The following is a 17,327-nucleotide window of genomic DNA, read 5'->3' on the forward strand; positions in this document are numbered from 1 at the left end:
TGGACATTTGAGAGAGGGCTGCTAAAGGATGATGCCTATATTGTCCATATGAGAAATTGTATTAGGAGCTTCTTAGACATTAATAGAGGCAGTACGGCAGCTAGGAATATGTGGGATTCCTTTAAGGCGGCCATACGAGGGGAGACAATAAGCTTTAGCATAGCAAGCCGAAGAAGGGATAGACAAAGGGAGGCAGAACTTGTTCAAACAGTGGCAGAGTCAGAGGAGGAATTAACTCGGAGTGTGCTTAGGGGTGCCCCTCTAGATCAAGTATTGATTAGAATAGTGAAAGCAAAGATGGAGGCGGAGGAGAGTATAGCTAATAAGGCAGCGAAAACATATCTAGCAAATAGAGAAAGATGTTATGAATTTAATGAAACTGTTGGCCGTACATTAGCTATGTGCACAAGACAGAATGTTTCTATAGGGCAAGTAAGAGAGATACAGGATGACGCAGGAACAATAGTCGCAGATTCAGAGGAGGTCCAAGAAGTTTTTAGAAAATTTTACACTTCCTTGTATAATCAAGACTGCCCGACTGATTTTCCCAAAATAAGCAATTATCTACACGACATACCGGTAGCTACTTTATTGGAAGAAGAGACTAATACATTGGAGGCTCCGTTTGCACCAGAAGAAATTTTGACTGCTTTAACCAGCCTCCCATCAGGGAAGGCTGCAGGACCTGATCAAATCCCACTGGAATTTTATAGAATAGTTTGGGATGCGATTAGGTATGACTTCATTGCTACAATGCAGCAAGCGCAGATGGGAATATCAATTCCAAATAGCTGGGCAGGGGCTGACATTGTTATAATCTTGAAAAAGGGCAAGCCACCAAACCAACCTGGCTCTCACAGACCAATAACCTTAATGAACGCAGACACAAAAGTATACTCTAAGATACTCGCCTTGAGAATAGCGATGGTAATTGATTCTCTGGTTGGTATTAATCAACACAGGTTTATACCAGGGAGGGGTACCACTCATCATACCCGAAAGGTTATTACTTTATTTGATTTTGCAGAGATTACAGGAGACCCGCTCGCAGTGATGCTACTGGATGCTGAAAAAGCTTTTGATCGGGTCTCCAGGGACTTTCTTTGGTTTATTTTGAGACGGGTGGGATTTGGGGAGGGAACGGTGAAAGCCCTACAGGTACTATATGCAGGACCGTCCGCTCGTATAAGAGTAAACGGAGGGTATACGTTACCTTTTCAGATAAAGAGGGGTACACGGCAGGGGTGCCCTTACTCCCCACTTTTATTTGCCCTCTATATGGATCCATACATAAGGCGTATAGAATTAAATGATAACATCTCCCCAGTAGAGACTGGTAGGGGCCAATGTAAAATTCTGGCCTACGCTGATGATGTGGCGATTGCAACACCTAGACCCACAGAAGCTATAGAGTTGGTTGAAGCGGAGGCACAATTATTTGGAGAAGTGTCTGGCTATGCCCTTAATACTGCAAAAACACAAATTATTAAAAATAACAAGATAGACTGTGCTGATTACCGGGGGATGTACCATGTTACTCCGCATACTTTTACTCCGCATACCGTTACAACGCGGTATTTACAACGCATACCATTACAACGCATAGCGCTTTGGGGTGCTGGATAGTGGTAAGTATAATTTACTATTCTAACTCCAGTCCCCGTGGACCCTAGGGAAGGTGTTGGATAGTAAATTATACTTATTCCCTATCCTAGAGCGCCCCCCAGCGCAATGCGTTGTAATGGTATGCGGAGTAAACGTCGCGTTGTAATGGTAGTGCGGAGTAAAAGATGCGTTGTAACGGGTGTATACCATTACCGGGTGGTCCAAAGTGGAGTCTACTTAGGGGTAACAATAACCCCAGATTTAGACAACCTTGTGGAGTTAAATATGTTGCCAATAATAAATAAAGCTAAGAAGGATCTAGACAGACTAAATAATATAAATTTTTCGATAGTAGGCCGAACCAACATAGTTAAAATGATTTTTCTCCCAAAGTTTTTGTATTTATTTAGGGCCATACCCTTATTATTTGAAGGAAAGTGGTTTAAGGATCTGGAACACATGGTAAACCGATTTGTGTGGGCGCATGGGAAGACCCGAAGGGCGCTCAGATACATGGCATTACCGAGGGAGCGAGGGGGGTGGGCCCTACCGGATTTAAAATTATATTATTGGGCAGCATGCCTTCAATATATGACAGGTCTGCTTGGAGGAGCATAGAGTGAAAGACATACTGAGTTAGGAACATTGGCAATTTATTCACTAGTACTAGGGGGTCAAGCTGAAAACTTTCTGTTGAACTTTACAGAGTATAGTTACTTCAAGAGAATTAAATTTAAAACTGTTATGGCCGCCTACAAGATCTGGTCTTCCTTCTCAAAAAAATTTGGCCTAGGCAGATATAATGCCTACACCAGGTTGAGTAATAATCCCAATTTCCCTGGTGATATATTTTCAGGTTCAACAAAAAGTTAAGGAGGGTCTAAGGGCAGGTTTACCGACCGACCAGATATAAGCCCCGGACTCAATACACAACAACAAATAATATCTGGGGGTCAAAGAATGGGTCAGTAAGTCAAGCAAGAAGGACCACTATACCAAGTGCATGCAAAACAGTATCAGTGAGAAACAATAGTTAGTGAACGGTCAAGTCAAGACTCAAGAGTATATGGAGAAAAATGTATTGTTCCCATCAGAAGCCAGACTGTACCGCCCTTGTTGTCATCATTTGGGATCTCCTTACCCAGGAGACACGACGGCCGGTAAGTAGTTACCGTGACCGAGATGTGATGTGAGGGCAGAACAGAAGGGTATGATAGTGGCTAATGAAAAAAGCAGTGTATGGTGATTGGAGTGAAAAAGTGAAGGGTAATGATAAAATTAGGTGAATTGGGTGGAAAAAAGAAGTTTATTAATATCCCCCAATCCCTAAGATTAAAAGGCAGGTGTGGGTGCAGGTTTTAAATAATAACCGCACTTAATGGTGGTCGACATGTTTCTGCATTCACAAGAAAGGATTTTCTAATGCATTCTTCAGGACCTAAAAGGTACACTACTGCTTTGTAAATAGAAAAAAGATGAATAATAAAAAGATATCACCTGGACATCCAGGCGTACTCAACCGTATACTGTTAATGCATAGTGGTAAGGGATCCAACATGTAAAACAAACAGACAAACAAACAAAGAAACAAATAGGACACTTAATGTTATTCACATTGTTTCTGTTTGTAATCATAATGACAATGCAGTATGTTCACTCATACTAGGACATAGTCTCAAGTATACACTCACCCTTGTGTGTAGGTTGAGAGGCTTCACCCCACCTGGCTGCAGCGCAGGTAAAAGGAGCACCGCTCTGGGGATAATCATATTGTATTTACAGAGCGGTTTATCATGTGACACAAGACAAAACAAAGTAAAAGTAGAGTATACTTCGAGACAAGAGGCGGTCTGGACCTCTTATAAAATCAAGTGGTGACAGACTTCTGGGCGTGCCCGCCATAATCTATCATGGTCAGTGAGGACCAAATGTTGGTATGTTCAGGGTCTCTCGCGTTATGCTTAAGGGCGAGAAAATGGCCTGGCTGAGAGCAGAAAAGGGCATACAATGATGAATTGCTCTATTGGTATGCCCAAAGGCTGAGCTCATTTAGAAAGACAGTGAGGATTTTAAAGTACGAAAAACCGCTGTAGGGTACACAATTATGTGATCACAGACGGGCGTGGAAAATAGTAACCTCTAGTCTGAGCTCATTTAGAATCACAGTAAGTATTTAGTTGTACAAAGTGCCGCTGTATAGTACATAGTTAGGGAGAGCTTTTAAACAAGGTAACCGCTCAAAATGAACGTTACTTGTTAAATGCCAGTACTTGGTAATCGTAAGCTTGTGATCACGGAGAGCTATTAATCATAGAAAGCGCTCCGTGTAAACATTGTTTGAATGCGCACAAGTAGTTATGGTACTCCGAAATCAGTGCGATGATCGCAACACTTTGTATCGTGGGATCGGAGTAGCCATTAGCGGCATGTATTCCTCCGTATGCGTGTAAGAGAAGGAAGACCGCCACGCGCATTAAGGAAGCAGTGCGCGCAGGCAGTGTTTACTCACCTCTCCGTCGGTGTCTCCGGGCAGTCTTCAGTACTGCTCGGGGGGGGCACCGATCTCGGAGCGAGAAGATGTTTTGTAAAATCGTGACTCATCCCCAGACATCATGTGACAAGAACAGTCACGTGGTGCTGGGGATTCTGGGAGATGTAGTTCGCTACCCATTTCTGCCTGTGATTAAGGGCAAAGATTGTTTAATGTTGGAACATGCTCTATGGCTGCACAACAGAGTGTAGTTAAGAAAATATATATGTATGTTGTTGAGTGTGTGGCAGCTCAAAACGCACTCTGTGGTATTTAAGATCACATGCTCCACGGCAGTAGTGTCAGAATGTACACATACTGGAGCGTGGCTGCTGGACAACTTTCTGCAAGGCATTAACGGATGTTGTATAATGACACTATACAGGGCAACAATCAAAGGGACATCCAGGGTATAGGCTCATTGAGACCCTCCTTGTCGCTGTTAAGGCGGTATACCCATTTTTGTTCAATTTTGAACAGAAAGCGGCTGACATCCGCACATGAGTCAGGAATGTGTGGTTGCTCAAGGACTGTCCAGTAAAAATCTTCAGGACCATGACCCTTCTCCAGAAAGTGTGCAGTGAGACGGGTTGCTTGTTTCCGGCAACGCACTGTGCTTTTGTGTTCTTGGATGCGTGTCCGTATCTTTCTGGTTGTCATGCCGACATACTGCAATCGGCATGGACATTTGATCAGGTAAATCAAGTTGCTGCTGTTGCAGTTCGTAAACTTGCTTTGTATCCATGGGCGGTTAGTGCCGATGTCGATCTCAGTGGACTTGTTGGTCTGGGGACAGACGGTACAAGTCCCACACGGATGGTGTCCCACCACAGGTGGTAGGTCCCATAGGGTACCCACTTGCCTCACCTCCTTATTACGTGGGCGTGTGTGGACCAGTTGATCCTTTAAGTTCGGTCCTCTCTTATAGGCAAACATGGGCTGGGGGATGTCGTCACCTCCGGTTTTGAGGATAGACCAGTGTTTCCTTATGATTTTTTGCAACTGGTTTGATCGACTGTTAAAAGTGTTCACGAAAGCAATACGATCCGTTTTCTCTTTTGGAGGGTGGACTTCAAGGAGGGCCTCCCTGTTGTTATTTGAAGCCCTCTTTTTTGACTGGCGGATGATTTTCTTGGGGTATTGTTTCTCCTTCAGTTGAGCCTCCAAATTTCTAGAGTGGACCTCAAAAGATTCCTTATTGGAGCAATTCCTCTGCACCCTGAGAAACTGGCCAAAAGGTAGGTTGTCCCTCAGGGCTCGCGGATGGCAGCTGTCGTATCGCAAAAGTGCGTTCTTGGCCATAGGTTTGCGATATAACTCCGATTCAATGCCAGTGGGAGTGGCATGTAACCTCAGGTCCAGGAAAGCCAGAGATGTTCTACTGTACTCAATGGTGAACTTGAGGTATGTGTTCTTGCCGTTCAGCCAACTGTGGAATGACATAAGATTTTCTTCCGTGCCCCGCCACACCACCAGGATGTCATCAATATAACGTTTCCATACATGTATCGATGGTAGATATGGATTGGTGGTTACTAGGACATCTTGTTGCTCAAAGTTGTGAACGTACAAGTTCGCCAGGCTCGGCGCGAAAACACTGCCCATGCTGGTCCCGGACGTTTGCAGGTAGAATGTATCCTCAAAGCGGAAGTAGTTTTCCTTCATAGCAATTTCTGCTAGGTGCATGATGAAGGGTGTTGGAGTGATGGATTGATGGTTGTTCTACTCCAAAAGTGTACCCACTACTTCTAAGGTCTCAGTTTGAGGGATCGATGTGTAAAGGGACTCTACATCGAACGATACTAAGATGTCAGTTTCGATGTTATATTGTATCGTTGGAAGGAGTCTTAGGACATCTTTAGTGTCTTGGAGAAATGTAGGCATTGCTTTAACCATTGGGTTAAGAAAGTAGTCGACAAAGGTCGAGAGAGGTTCTAATACCGACCCAATGCCTGATATAATAGGCCTACCCGGTGGTGGCCTTAGTGGTTTATGCACTTTGGGGAGACAGTAGAAGTATGGGATCGTAGGGTGTTTGGTTACCAGATACTGTCCTTCTTGTGATGTTATCCATCCCTCACTTGTGGCTTCCTCTACCAAGGCGCTTATTTTCGTTTGTAGCCCTTCTGTTGGATCCGACCTCAACGGTAGATAGGATTTGCGGTCACTTAGTTGCCGGAGGCATTCATTTCTATATGTCTCGGTATCTAAGATAACGGTGGCTCCGCCTTTGTCGGCCGGCTTGATGGTAATTTTATCGTTGGAAGTTAGTGAGTGCAAGGCTTGCTGTTCGTCCCTGGAAAGATTCATGAAGGGCTTGACCTTTCTTCTGTAAAGGTTTGTGACGTCATTCTCCACAGCTGCTTCAAAAGTCAGAACCTTAGGTGGTAAAGTGGCACTTGGTGGATTGAACGAGGAGGGTCTCTTCAATCCAGTGTTGTTGTCTTTGGTGGTGGTTTCCAAATTGGTCGATTTAGTGAAGAAATAGTGCAATCTTATTTTCCTAAACAGCTGAGAAAGTTCAATTTGAGCCAGAAAAGGATCACCTTTCTGGGTTGCTACGAATCCCAAGCCTTTGTTCAACAGGCGCTCTTCGTTGGTAGAGAGTGTGTGTGAGCTGAGGTTGATCACGATGCCGTCTGATTGCTTGTTCCCGCAGCGTCTTGGGGGACTTTCTTCCCGCTGCGTAGATCCATCCTCGATTGTTGTGGGGTATTCGTATCCGTGTTCCAGTGAACTTGTTGTGGCACTGCTCCTTGTCTCCTCCTGCCTCTGCCTCGTCTCTGGCCAAACCCTAAAAAAGGAAACGACCCGGGCCTTGTTGCATTTGCATTGCATTTGCATCCATCACTCCAACACCCTTCATCATGCACCTAGCAGAAATTGCTATGAAGGAAAACTACTTCCGCTTTGAGGATACATTCTACCTGCAAACGTCCGGGACCAGCATGGGCAGTGTTTTCGCGCCGAGCCTGGCGAACTTGTACGTTCACAACTTTGAGCAACAAGATGTCCTAGTAACCACCAATCCATATCTACCATCGATACATGTATGGAAACATTATATTGATGACATCCTGGTGGTGTGGCGGGGCACGGAAGAAAATCTTATGTCATTCCACAGTTGGCTGAACGGCAAGAACACATACCTCAAGTTCACCATTGAGTACAGTAGAACATCTCTGGCTTTCCTGGACCTGAGGTTACATGCCACTCCCACTGGCATTGAATCGGAGTTATATCGCAAACCTATGGCCAAGAACGCACTTTTGCGATACGACAGCTGCCATCCGCGAGCCCTGAGGGACAACCTACCTTTTGGCCAGTTTCTCAGGGTGCAGAGGAATTGCTCCAATAAGGAATCTTTTGAGGTCCACTCTAGAAATTTGGAGGCTCAACTGAAGGAGAAACAATACCCCAAGAAAATCATCCGCCGGTCAAAAAAGAGGGCTTCAAATAACAACAGGGAGGCCCTCCTTGAAGTCCACCCTCCAAAAGAGAAAACGGATCGTATTGCTTTCGTGAACAATTTTAACAGTCGATCAAACCAGTTGCAAAAAATCATAAGGAAACACTGGTCTATCCTCAAAACCGGAGGTGACGACATCCCCCAGCCCATGTTTGCCTATAAGAGAGGACCGAACTTAAAGGATCAACTGGTCCACACACGCCCACGTAATAAGGAGGTGAGGCAAGTGGGTACCCTATGGGACCTACCACCTGTGGTGGGACACCATCCGTGTGAGACTTGTACCGTCTGTCCCCAGACCAACAAGTCCACTGAGATCGACATCGGCACTAACCGCCCATGGATACAAAGCAAGTTTACGAACTGCAACAGCAGCAACTTGATTTACCTGATCAAATGTCCATGCCGATTGCAGTATGTCGGCATGACAACCAGAAAGATACGGACACGCATCCAAGAACACAAAAGCACAGTGCGTTGCCGGAAACAAGCAACCCGTCTCACTGCACACTTTCTGGAGAAGGGTCATGGTCCTGAAGATTTTTACTGGACAGTCCTTGAGCAACCACACATTCCTGACTCATGTGCGGATGTCAGCCGCTTTCTGTTCAAAATTGAACAAAAATGGGTATACCGCCTTAACAGCGACAAGGAGGGTCTCAATGAGCCTATACCCTGGATGTCCCTTTGATTGTTGCCCTGTATAGTGTCATTATACAACATCCGTTAATGCCTTGCAGAAAGTTGTCCAGCAGCCACGCTCCAGTATGTGTACATTCTGACACTACTGCCGTGGAGCATGTGATCTTAAATACCACAGAGTGCGTTTTGAGCTGCCACACACTCAACAACATACATATATATTTTCTTAACTACACTCTGTTGTGCAGCCATAGAGCATGTTCCAACATTAAACAATCTTTGCCCTTAATCACAGGCAGAAATGGGTAGCGAACTACATCTCCCAGAATCCCCAGCACCACGTGACTGTTCTTGTCACATGATGTCTGGGGATGAGTCACGATTTTACAAAACATCTTCTCGCTCCGAGATCGGTGCCCCCCCCCCGAGCAGTACTGAAGACTGCCCGGAGACACCGACGGAGAGGTGAGTAAACACTGCCTGCGCGCACTGCTTCCTTAATGCGCGTGGCGGTCTTCCTTCTCTTACGCGCATACGGAGGAATACATGCCGCTAATGGCTACTCCGATCCCACGATACAAAGTGTTGCGATCATCGCACTGATTTCGGAGTACCATAACTACTTGTGCGCATTCAAACAATGTTTACACGGAGCGCTTTCTATGATTAATAGCTCTCCGTGATCACAAGCTTACGATTACCAAGTACTGGCATTTAACAAGTAACGTTCATTTTGAGCGGTTACCTTGTTTAAAAGCTCTCCCTAACTATGTACTATACAGCGGCACTTTGTACAACTTAATACTTACTGTGATTCTAAATGAGCTCAGACTAGAGGTTACTATTTTCCACGCCCGTCTGTGATCACATAATTGTGTACCCTACAGCGGTTTTTCGTACTTTAAAATCCTCACTGTCTTTCTAAATGAGCTCAGCCTTTGGGCATACCAATAGAGCAATTCATCATTGTATGCCCTTTTCTGCGCTCAGCCAGGCCATTTTCTCGCCCTTAAGCATAACGCGAGAGACCCTGAACATACCAACATTTGGTCCTCACTGACCATGATAGATTATGGCGGGCACGCCCAGAAGTCTGTCACCACTTGATTTTATAAGAGGTCCAGACCGCCTCTTGTCTCGAAGTATACTCTACTTTTACTTTGTTTTGTCTTGTGTCACATGATAAACCGCTCTGTAAATACAATATGATTATCCCCAGAGCGGTGCTCCTTTTACCTGCGCTGCAGCCAGGTGGGGTGAAGCCTCTCAACCTACACACAAGGGTGAGTGTATACTTGAGACTATGTCCTAGTATGAGTGAACATACTGCATTGTCATTATGATTACAAACAGAAACAATGTGAATAACATTAAGTGTCCTATTTGTTTCTTTGTTTGTTTGTCTGTTTGTTTTACATGTTGGATCCCTTACCACTATGCATTAACAGTATACGGTTGAGTACGCCTGGATGTCCAGGTGATATCTTTTTATTATTCATCTTTTTTCTATTTACAAAGCAGTAGTGTACCTTTTAGGTCCTGAAGAATGCATTAGAAAATCCTTTCTTGTGAATGCAGAAACATGTCGACCACCATTAAGTGCGGTTATTATTTAAAACCTGCACCCACACCTGCCTTTTAATCTTAGGGATTGGGGGATATTAATAAACTTCTTTTTTCCACCCAATTCACCTAATTTTATCATTACCCTTCACTTTTTCACTCCAATCACCATACACTGCTTTTTTCATTAGCCACTATCATACCCTTCTGTTCTGCTCTCACATCACATCTCGGTCACGGTAACTACTTACCGGCCGTCGTGTCTCCTGGGTAAGGAGATCCCAAATGATGACAACAAGGGCGGTACAGTGTGGCTTCTGATGGGAACAATACATTTTTCTCCATATACTCTTGAGTCTTGACTTGACCGTTCACTAACTATTGTTTCTCACTGATACTGTTTTGCATGCACTTGGTATAGTGGTCCTTCTTGCTTGACTTACTGACCCATTCTTTGACCCCCAGATATTATTTGTTGTTGGATATATTTTCAGGGGCAGTGTTTTCGGAATGGAGCAAACATGGGATTTGCAGACTGGGGGATATGATAGGAACGCAGGGGGTGATGCAGTTTAACAACTTACAGGCAATATATGGGCTAGACACAAACCATTACTTTAAATATTTGCAAGTTAGAAGTTTTATTTCGACAAAAACCGGAGGGCCGGCGGGATTTGCAACTATACAGGCTGGTACAGACTGTACAATTAAAAGATTTTATTCTAAATTAATACAGTATCAATCTGATCTGGAAAAATATGAAGGTAAATGGATACAAAAGCTGGGTGTAGAGAAGGAAAATTTCCATAGATCACTGAAACTAGGGCAGAAATTAATATGCTCAGCATCACTCCAGGCACAGCATTTTAAGACACTGTACTTTCTGTATTACTCTCCATCCAGGGCGGCGCAATGGGGAGGGGTGGCTGGCATTACGTGTCCAAGAAGTGACAGCACTCAGGCTGATTTAGTCCATATGTTTGCTACTTGTGCACACTTAAAAACAACCCAAGAGGAAATTGAAGTATTTCTTAAAAGGTCACTAACAATAGAAATTACCCTAACACCATCAGTTATACTCCTAGGAATAGAGGATAGCGCTGGTAAGACTAATCATGAGTACATTATCTTTGTGGCTATGGCTGTCTTATGACTTTGTATTGCCACCGCATGGCTGGACCGAGTACCACCTACGTTCCATCAATGGCTAAAGAAACTATTAGCTGCCTTTAACCTTGAGAAAGAAATCTATGCAAGGAGGGGCAGAATAGGTAAGAAACTTGGAAAGGAGATATGGGATCATATACAGAGGTGGAAAGAGAGAGATCCGGGGTAGGCTAGAAAATAAACTGTGCAAAACCTCTTTTATTTTATTTGTATGCCTTGCTTTGCCTTCATTTGTATTTTATTTCCTTTGCTTGATTTATTTGTATAATCTCAGTATGATTTGTGACAAGCCTTGCATGTTGAACTGTAGTGAATTTTCTTATGTGCTCTGTACAATGAAAATGGGAGGGGAGGGGGAACTCAAATACAAATATTTTTTAAAAAAAAATAAATAAATAAACTATACCCCGTCTCTGATTACACGCATTGTGGACAAGCATGAGTGAGTGAGTGAAAGAGTTATCTGGCTCCTGCGATTCCCAAGAGAGTGACGTGTTCTGGGTTGTCTAATCATTGATAGCTTTGTTGTAGTCAGAGAATGAATGAGACACTATAGATAGGCGGATTGGGATTTTGGGTACTAATGTGGTAAATTGGTACACCCCTATTTACTGAGGTCCGTTTTCTTGTGCATAGTTCTGTATCTGTGCAGAATCCCTGCAAAAGGGTCTACCTTAGGGGTGCCTTACATGTATGGAAAGGAAAAGGTTGGGCCTGGCTAGTAGGTGTACTTGCCAGGACAACATGGCAGCTGTCCAACTGCATGCAGACACTACAGTGGTAGGCCTGAGACACATTTACAGGGCTACTCATGTGAGTGTCACAACTAGTGCTGGAAGCCCACTAGTAGCATCTGATTTACAGGTCATGAAACACACTGTGCAGTTTACTAGGGACTTACCAGTAAAACAAATATGCCAATCATGGGTAACCAATCATTGTCAAAATGTATACAGAGAGCATATGAACTTTAGCACTGATCAGCATTGGTAAAGTGCCCTGAATCCTTTAGCCAACGAAAGCAGGGTCAATAAAATAGGAGGCAAAAGGCAAAACCTTTGGGGATTAACCTGTCAAAAGGGCCAAGTCTAACAGTACCTATTTCATACTCAGGAGCACTACATTAGTTTTAAAAAGGAGACGTGTGTATATCCCGACAAGAAGGTGTTTGAAGTCCACAGAGGTGTGCAAACGTCTAAAAAAAAAAAAAATTTAAGGTTGTCTAGTCTGACTGACTGTTCAGGGTTGACAGCTTGTTCAATTTATAGTTTTGTGATGTCAGATGACATCCAGAGGTTGTGAAAAACCTCTTCCATCTGGAAGAAAGGGGTTGAGGAACTACACTCCCAGAGAGACGCAATGCTAAAATAATCAATTGTTAAACAAACTAATTTTCACCTTCAAACAGTATGCAAATACTTTTCTTAGCTATAGACCTAGGCCCAGATGTAGGTAAATCTGATTTACCGACTCTAGATTACCGAATTTTACCGTTTCGGTATTCTGGATTCGGTAAATCAGATGTAGGTAAAAATTTGGTAATTTTTACCGAATCTGTATGATTCGGTAATTACCGAATCGGTATTTACCGATTCGGTAATTGCCATTGATTCCTATGGGCCTATAGGCCCATAGGAATCAATGGCAATTACCGAATCGGTAAATTCCGATTCAGTAAAATTACCGATTTTGCAAGGGTGACAGGGTGTCACTTTGACACCCTGTTGCACCCCTGATTTTGGCTTGTGTGGCATGTATGTGTGTCACATGGCACAGGTGTACATGCACAGATGTGCATGTACACAGGTATTCGTTATTTACCATGCAATAGAATTACATAGTAAATAACGAATCGTAATGGCCTGAGGCACTGTTTTCAGTGCCACCTACATCTGGATTTACCGATTCGGTATATTTACCGATTCGGTATTTTACAGAATCGGTAAATTTACCGAATCTGTAAATTTACAGATTCTGTATATTTGAAGGCCCCTACATCTCCATTTGCAAATACCGGTCGGTAACGTCCGAAATCGGCTGTTACCGACCGTCATTTGCCGACCTACATCTGGCCCTTTATTCGAACTCTGCATTGGTACCAATTTGTACTGTGAAAAGTGTGTCTGATGGCCAGTTTGCAACTCTAGGTAGAACTGGTGCATTGTGGTACTGCCTGCCGCTACAGAAAATGCTTTTTTGGATTGCTTCTCACTTTTATGAAGAACTTTGATAAACCTTCGAAAACCCATATTTGTACTGTTGTTTGATCTTGGTAAGATGAGTGTTGCTTGACCAAAGAGGGGGGTGGGAGGCTACACTGGACTCCCTAAGGCCATATGTTATATTAAATGCACGAGAAAGCAATACTCCCCCCCCACCCCCCCCTGTCACAGGACCAAGCCCGTCAGTACCCCTGTAGATACACAAGTCACAGAATGCAGCCAAAAGCTAAGTCATGCATTCATCTCTTCTTACGCACAGCCATAAGTTCTAGTTACTAAGGCCATGTTCTGTGTTTAAGGTGTCATTGACTTGCCCTCCGACAGCTTGTGGGGACACAGGGTTTACCTTGCTGGCACTGAGGCAGGGAGGGGCACAGGCCCTGGTAGGAAGATATTCTTTGCTCAGAGTCCATGCTGAGCATGGCCAAAGGTTGTGCACAGTGAGAATTTAGAAGGGGAATTGAGGTGGGATCCTGCGCAGAGTATTTGGGGACACTGAGAGCCGGGCTTCCCTGAAGGCCATGCCCTATATACAACACCCCCAGAGCATGACCAAAGGACATGTTGACCAAGTGGTGAATACAAGTGAACAGCCACTTTTTGTGGCTGAAGGCCATGCCCTCTGATCATGCAAATACTGGGGATGAGGCGAATGACCACATCCAATTGCAAGGCCCTTCAGGAATTAGCCATTCCATACTGGGAACATGGATGTTGAGAGCACGTTGTGCCTCGAAGCTGATGGGCAGCGGTGAAGGTTGCAACTGGTTTATTCTGAGAACCAAGAGGTACATTTTCAGAAGGAAAGATTAAAAATAAACATTGCTAATTGTGCGCACCATGGAGTTTACACTAATCAGTGTGTTGTGCAAGGACTACGGCACTCTGACATGGCAGTAATAGAATATTCACACTGTGTAAAGTCATCACAAATAAACTTTGCCTCATTTGATTCTGATGTAAAACACACATCACATGGGGCCCAGATACTGTTTTAGAGGGAGCGCCTTCACCAGGAACATTGTCAATGTGTTTTGTGCAGGTACCCCAGAGCGGCCAACAGTGACCTACCCTCCAACAATGACTGAAATGGTGCCAAGAAAAATTACCTGCTATGTGGAGCACACCTGCCCCGCCCACCCACCTACCCTGGCATGGGACAAGATTAAGGGCAATGTCAGCGTTTACCACGAAGAACTCTTGGACGGAATATGGAGGACTGTGTTGGTGTTGACTTACACCCCCGCCGCAGAGCATCATATGGAGGACTTTGTGTGTTCAGCTACTTACCCCAGTGGCAAATCAGCGTCTAGATCCATTACATTCTTCATTCGATGTAAGTCTTTTAATTTTAATTATTAATATGAAAATGGACATGCCATAGACATTGAAATAATAGTGTGTTAAAATGTATAGTTATGTTGATTAGAAGTGTGAGAGCCGCCCAGCCAATCAGAAAGCTTCTTACCGCTGGACTAGGTGCCCTTATGAAGCATTCAGCGGCCGCGAGCTCATTGCCCCTCTGGTGTTCTGGCGCGCGCTTGCGGCTCTGTAATGTTTTCTCATAAACATCAGTTTTCTCCAGCTTCTGAGTGAATGGAAAGGTCGATCTTGTTATTCTAATTGAAACTGCATTTGTATAGAGCTTCATATCCCACTGTGAGGCACTAGGGCACATTATCAGACAGGAAGTAGGCTACACCATTGTTTGTTCAGAAGGTTGTTGTAATTGCAAGTCCTATTTTGGTGGCATGTTTGCTTGACTAAAGTCGTGTCTTATCCAGTCTTGAATCACTGGGTGTCATGAAGGGAAGGAAAGGGAACTATCAACAAGTATACGATAATCACAAAACTTACAACTTCCACGACAACATAATGCTAATTATTCAAAAAACATTGTGCATTATTGTTAATAAATGACTGTATCAATATTCAATTATTTTTTATATATCAAAACACTTTTTATTTTAATTATATTCTAGGTTTTTTAAAATTTCAGAAACCATTCCTATTTTATAGTTAAAATCATTAGTACATCAGGATAAGGGTAAATGTGTACAGCATAATCATATATTCAAAGAAAAAAACAGTACCATTGGATTTTACAATTAGATTACACAATTGATTTGGCAATTAGAGACAATGTATATTTGTCAATAGTTGAAACATCCAGGTCATTCATGGACAAAAACTGGTAGTAGATACAAGCCACATCTAACATGTAACAGTGTGATGAAGGAAAGACGAGTCTGAGACCGGGCTCACAGGTCACAATAGTCGCCAGCTTTGAGTTACACTTCAGGTCATATATGGAGTGTTTTGTGCCTAGTGACCATTCAACACAAGTCCTGTCAACAGAATTATTAAGACATTAAGGGGTAGATTTTCAAAAAAGTCATGCAACACAATGCAGCAGCCAAAATTGCTGCACCGCATTGCGTGACAGGGACGGAGCAAGAGAGCGCCATATCTACAGAGAGATGTCTCTCTCCACACCTCTCCCTAGCACTGGCGCTGATTTCAGCTGCCGTGCAACAGGCACACACCTTGGCACCATAGCAATAAGGTGTGTGCCTGCGGCTAGCATAGGATTTGTACGGGAAGGGTACCATTTCTATATAAAATACTATGCCTAGACAAGTTCAAACACTTTCCCCAATTTTTGGATTTGTGCTGCACAGTACAGGAAGCATTCAAAGTCAGAAAAGAAAGGAGAAATTAAACATTTCTCCTCTTAATGCTTTCTTTCAGAAGGCGTTAACTTTTGGTGCTAACCCCCGTCTACTATTGTTTGTAGATTGGGTTTTACGTCGAAAGGCATTGGTGGTTTCACGGGAACGCCCATGTACCACCTATGTAAGACCCCATTGGCGCTAAGTAACCCAAAGCAATGCTTCGCGCTTCTTCAGGTTACTTTTAGGGTACATTGTAAAGTAAAACAAGTTTTGCGCTGGAAAGTAAATTGGTAAAAAAAAAAATATGTTGGTTTGCATCACTTTTGTGATGCTAACCCAGCACAAAATGTTTCAAAATCTACCCTTACTCTGTTATAACCTGTAGGGTCAAAAGAGGAGTGAGAGGACAGAGGTGGTCTGCATTACTGTCATCCCACGTAAAAATCAGTGACTGAGAAAATGTATGTATAAGATTTAGAGCGTCCAGTGTTAAAGCTGGTGAGGGAGGAGGGTGGAACCAGCAGGGATGTTCTAAACCAGGTTCATCCAAAGTGAGTGGTTACTGAACAGATCTCTTTTGCGTTTGGTGCATATCGTCATTTGCATTAATCAGTGTTGTAGGTAGGTTGGTGGAGGCTGCCTAATGGAGTAGGCATGTTCTATAGGTTTTTTATTTCAGGGTGCCTGGGATGATTATTCCAGCAGGTATGAACATGGAATAGGAAGATGTAGTCATTTCTGGTTATAGGAAGCTGCGGCAGAATGTTTGGTATGCAGACTTTGTGCTGAATTTATTATGCTGATGAACATTTCCCCACCTGCACTGCAGCAATTAATTAAACAGCCCTGTAGATTCAGTTGGTGAAATGCCGAAGGCAGGTTAAAGCGGGCAGCGGAGCACAGGAGGCCAACCCCGCCAGCAAAAAAGCAAGCACTGGCAAAGCCAATAGGCCCCAGCAATGCCTGAACTATTGGCCTTGTCAATGTGAATGTCTTATAGCCATGTTGTCTAGTAGCACATCTGCTGTTCAGCATGGCTAAAAGTCACTGAAAGTCCAGGATGATATGATGTTGATCCAACGCCGAGTCTATTCGCCCCCTCCATGTTGAGATATTGTCCTGCTCCTCCTAACATAAACAGCCCTATGCCATGGCCTGCACTGTCTGTATCATAGCAAACTTTTTCCATGACTGTCAGTCATGCTGAACAGCAGATGTGCTGCTTGACAACATGGTTCAAGACATTTACATTGACAAGGCCAATAGCTCGAGCATTGCCGAGATATATTGGCTTTGCCAATGCTTGTTCAGTGTTGATGGGGTCTTGCTGAACAAATGTGGTAGTGAGAGTGAGAAACAGATGAGGAGCTTTGAAGTGAAGCAAGGATGTGGCGTAATGGCCAGGGCTGCTGAAAGGAAGGGGCACTTGAGACCAGGTTCGATCTCAGGGTCGG

General features: G+C 43.8%; 1 protein-coding gene across 9 annotated transcripts in view; it reads left to right on the top strand.

Moving 5' to 3' along the window:
- Nucleotides 1-17,327, top strand: part of LOC147701201 (sialoadhesin-like) — a 473,651-nt gene that overhangs the window by 261,439 nt on the left and 194,885 nt on the right. For all 9 annotated transcript variants that reach the window (XM_086929948.1, XM_086929946.1, XM_086929954.1 and 6 more), the window contains one exon: nucleotides 14,241-14,534. In XM_086929948.1, the coding sequence (XP_086786074.1) occupies nucleotides 14,241-14,534 (294 nt within the window). The remainder of the gene's footprint in view (nucleotides 1-14,240; nucleotides 14,535-17,327) is intronic.

This window comes from Lissotriton vulgaris, chromosome 7 (genome assembly GCF_964263255.1).
Source record: "Lissotriton vulgaris chromosome 7, aLisVul1.2, whole genome shotgun sequence".
In the NCBI taxonomy this organism is placed as follows: domain Eukaryota; kingdom Metazoa; phylum Chordata; class Amphibia; order Caudata; family Salamandridae; genus Lissotriton; species Lissotriton vulgaris.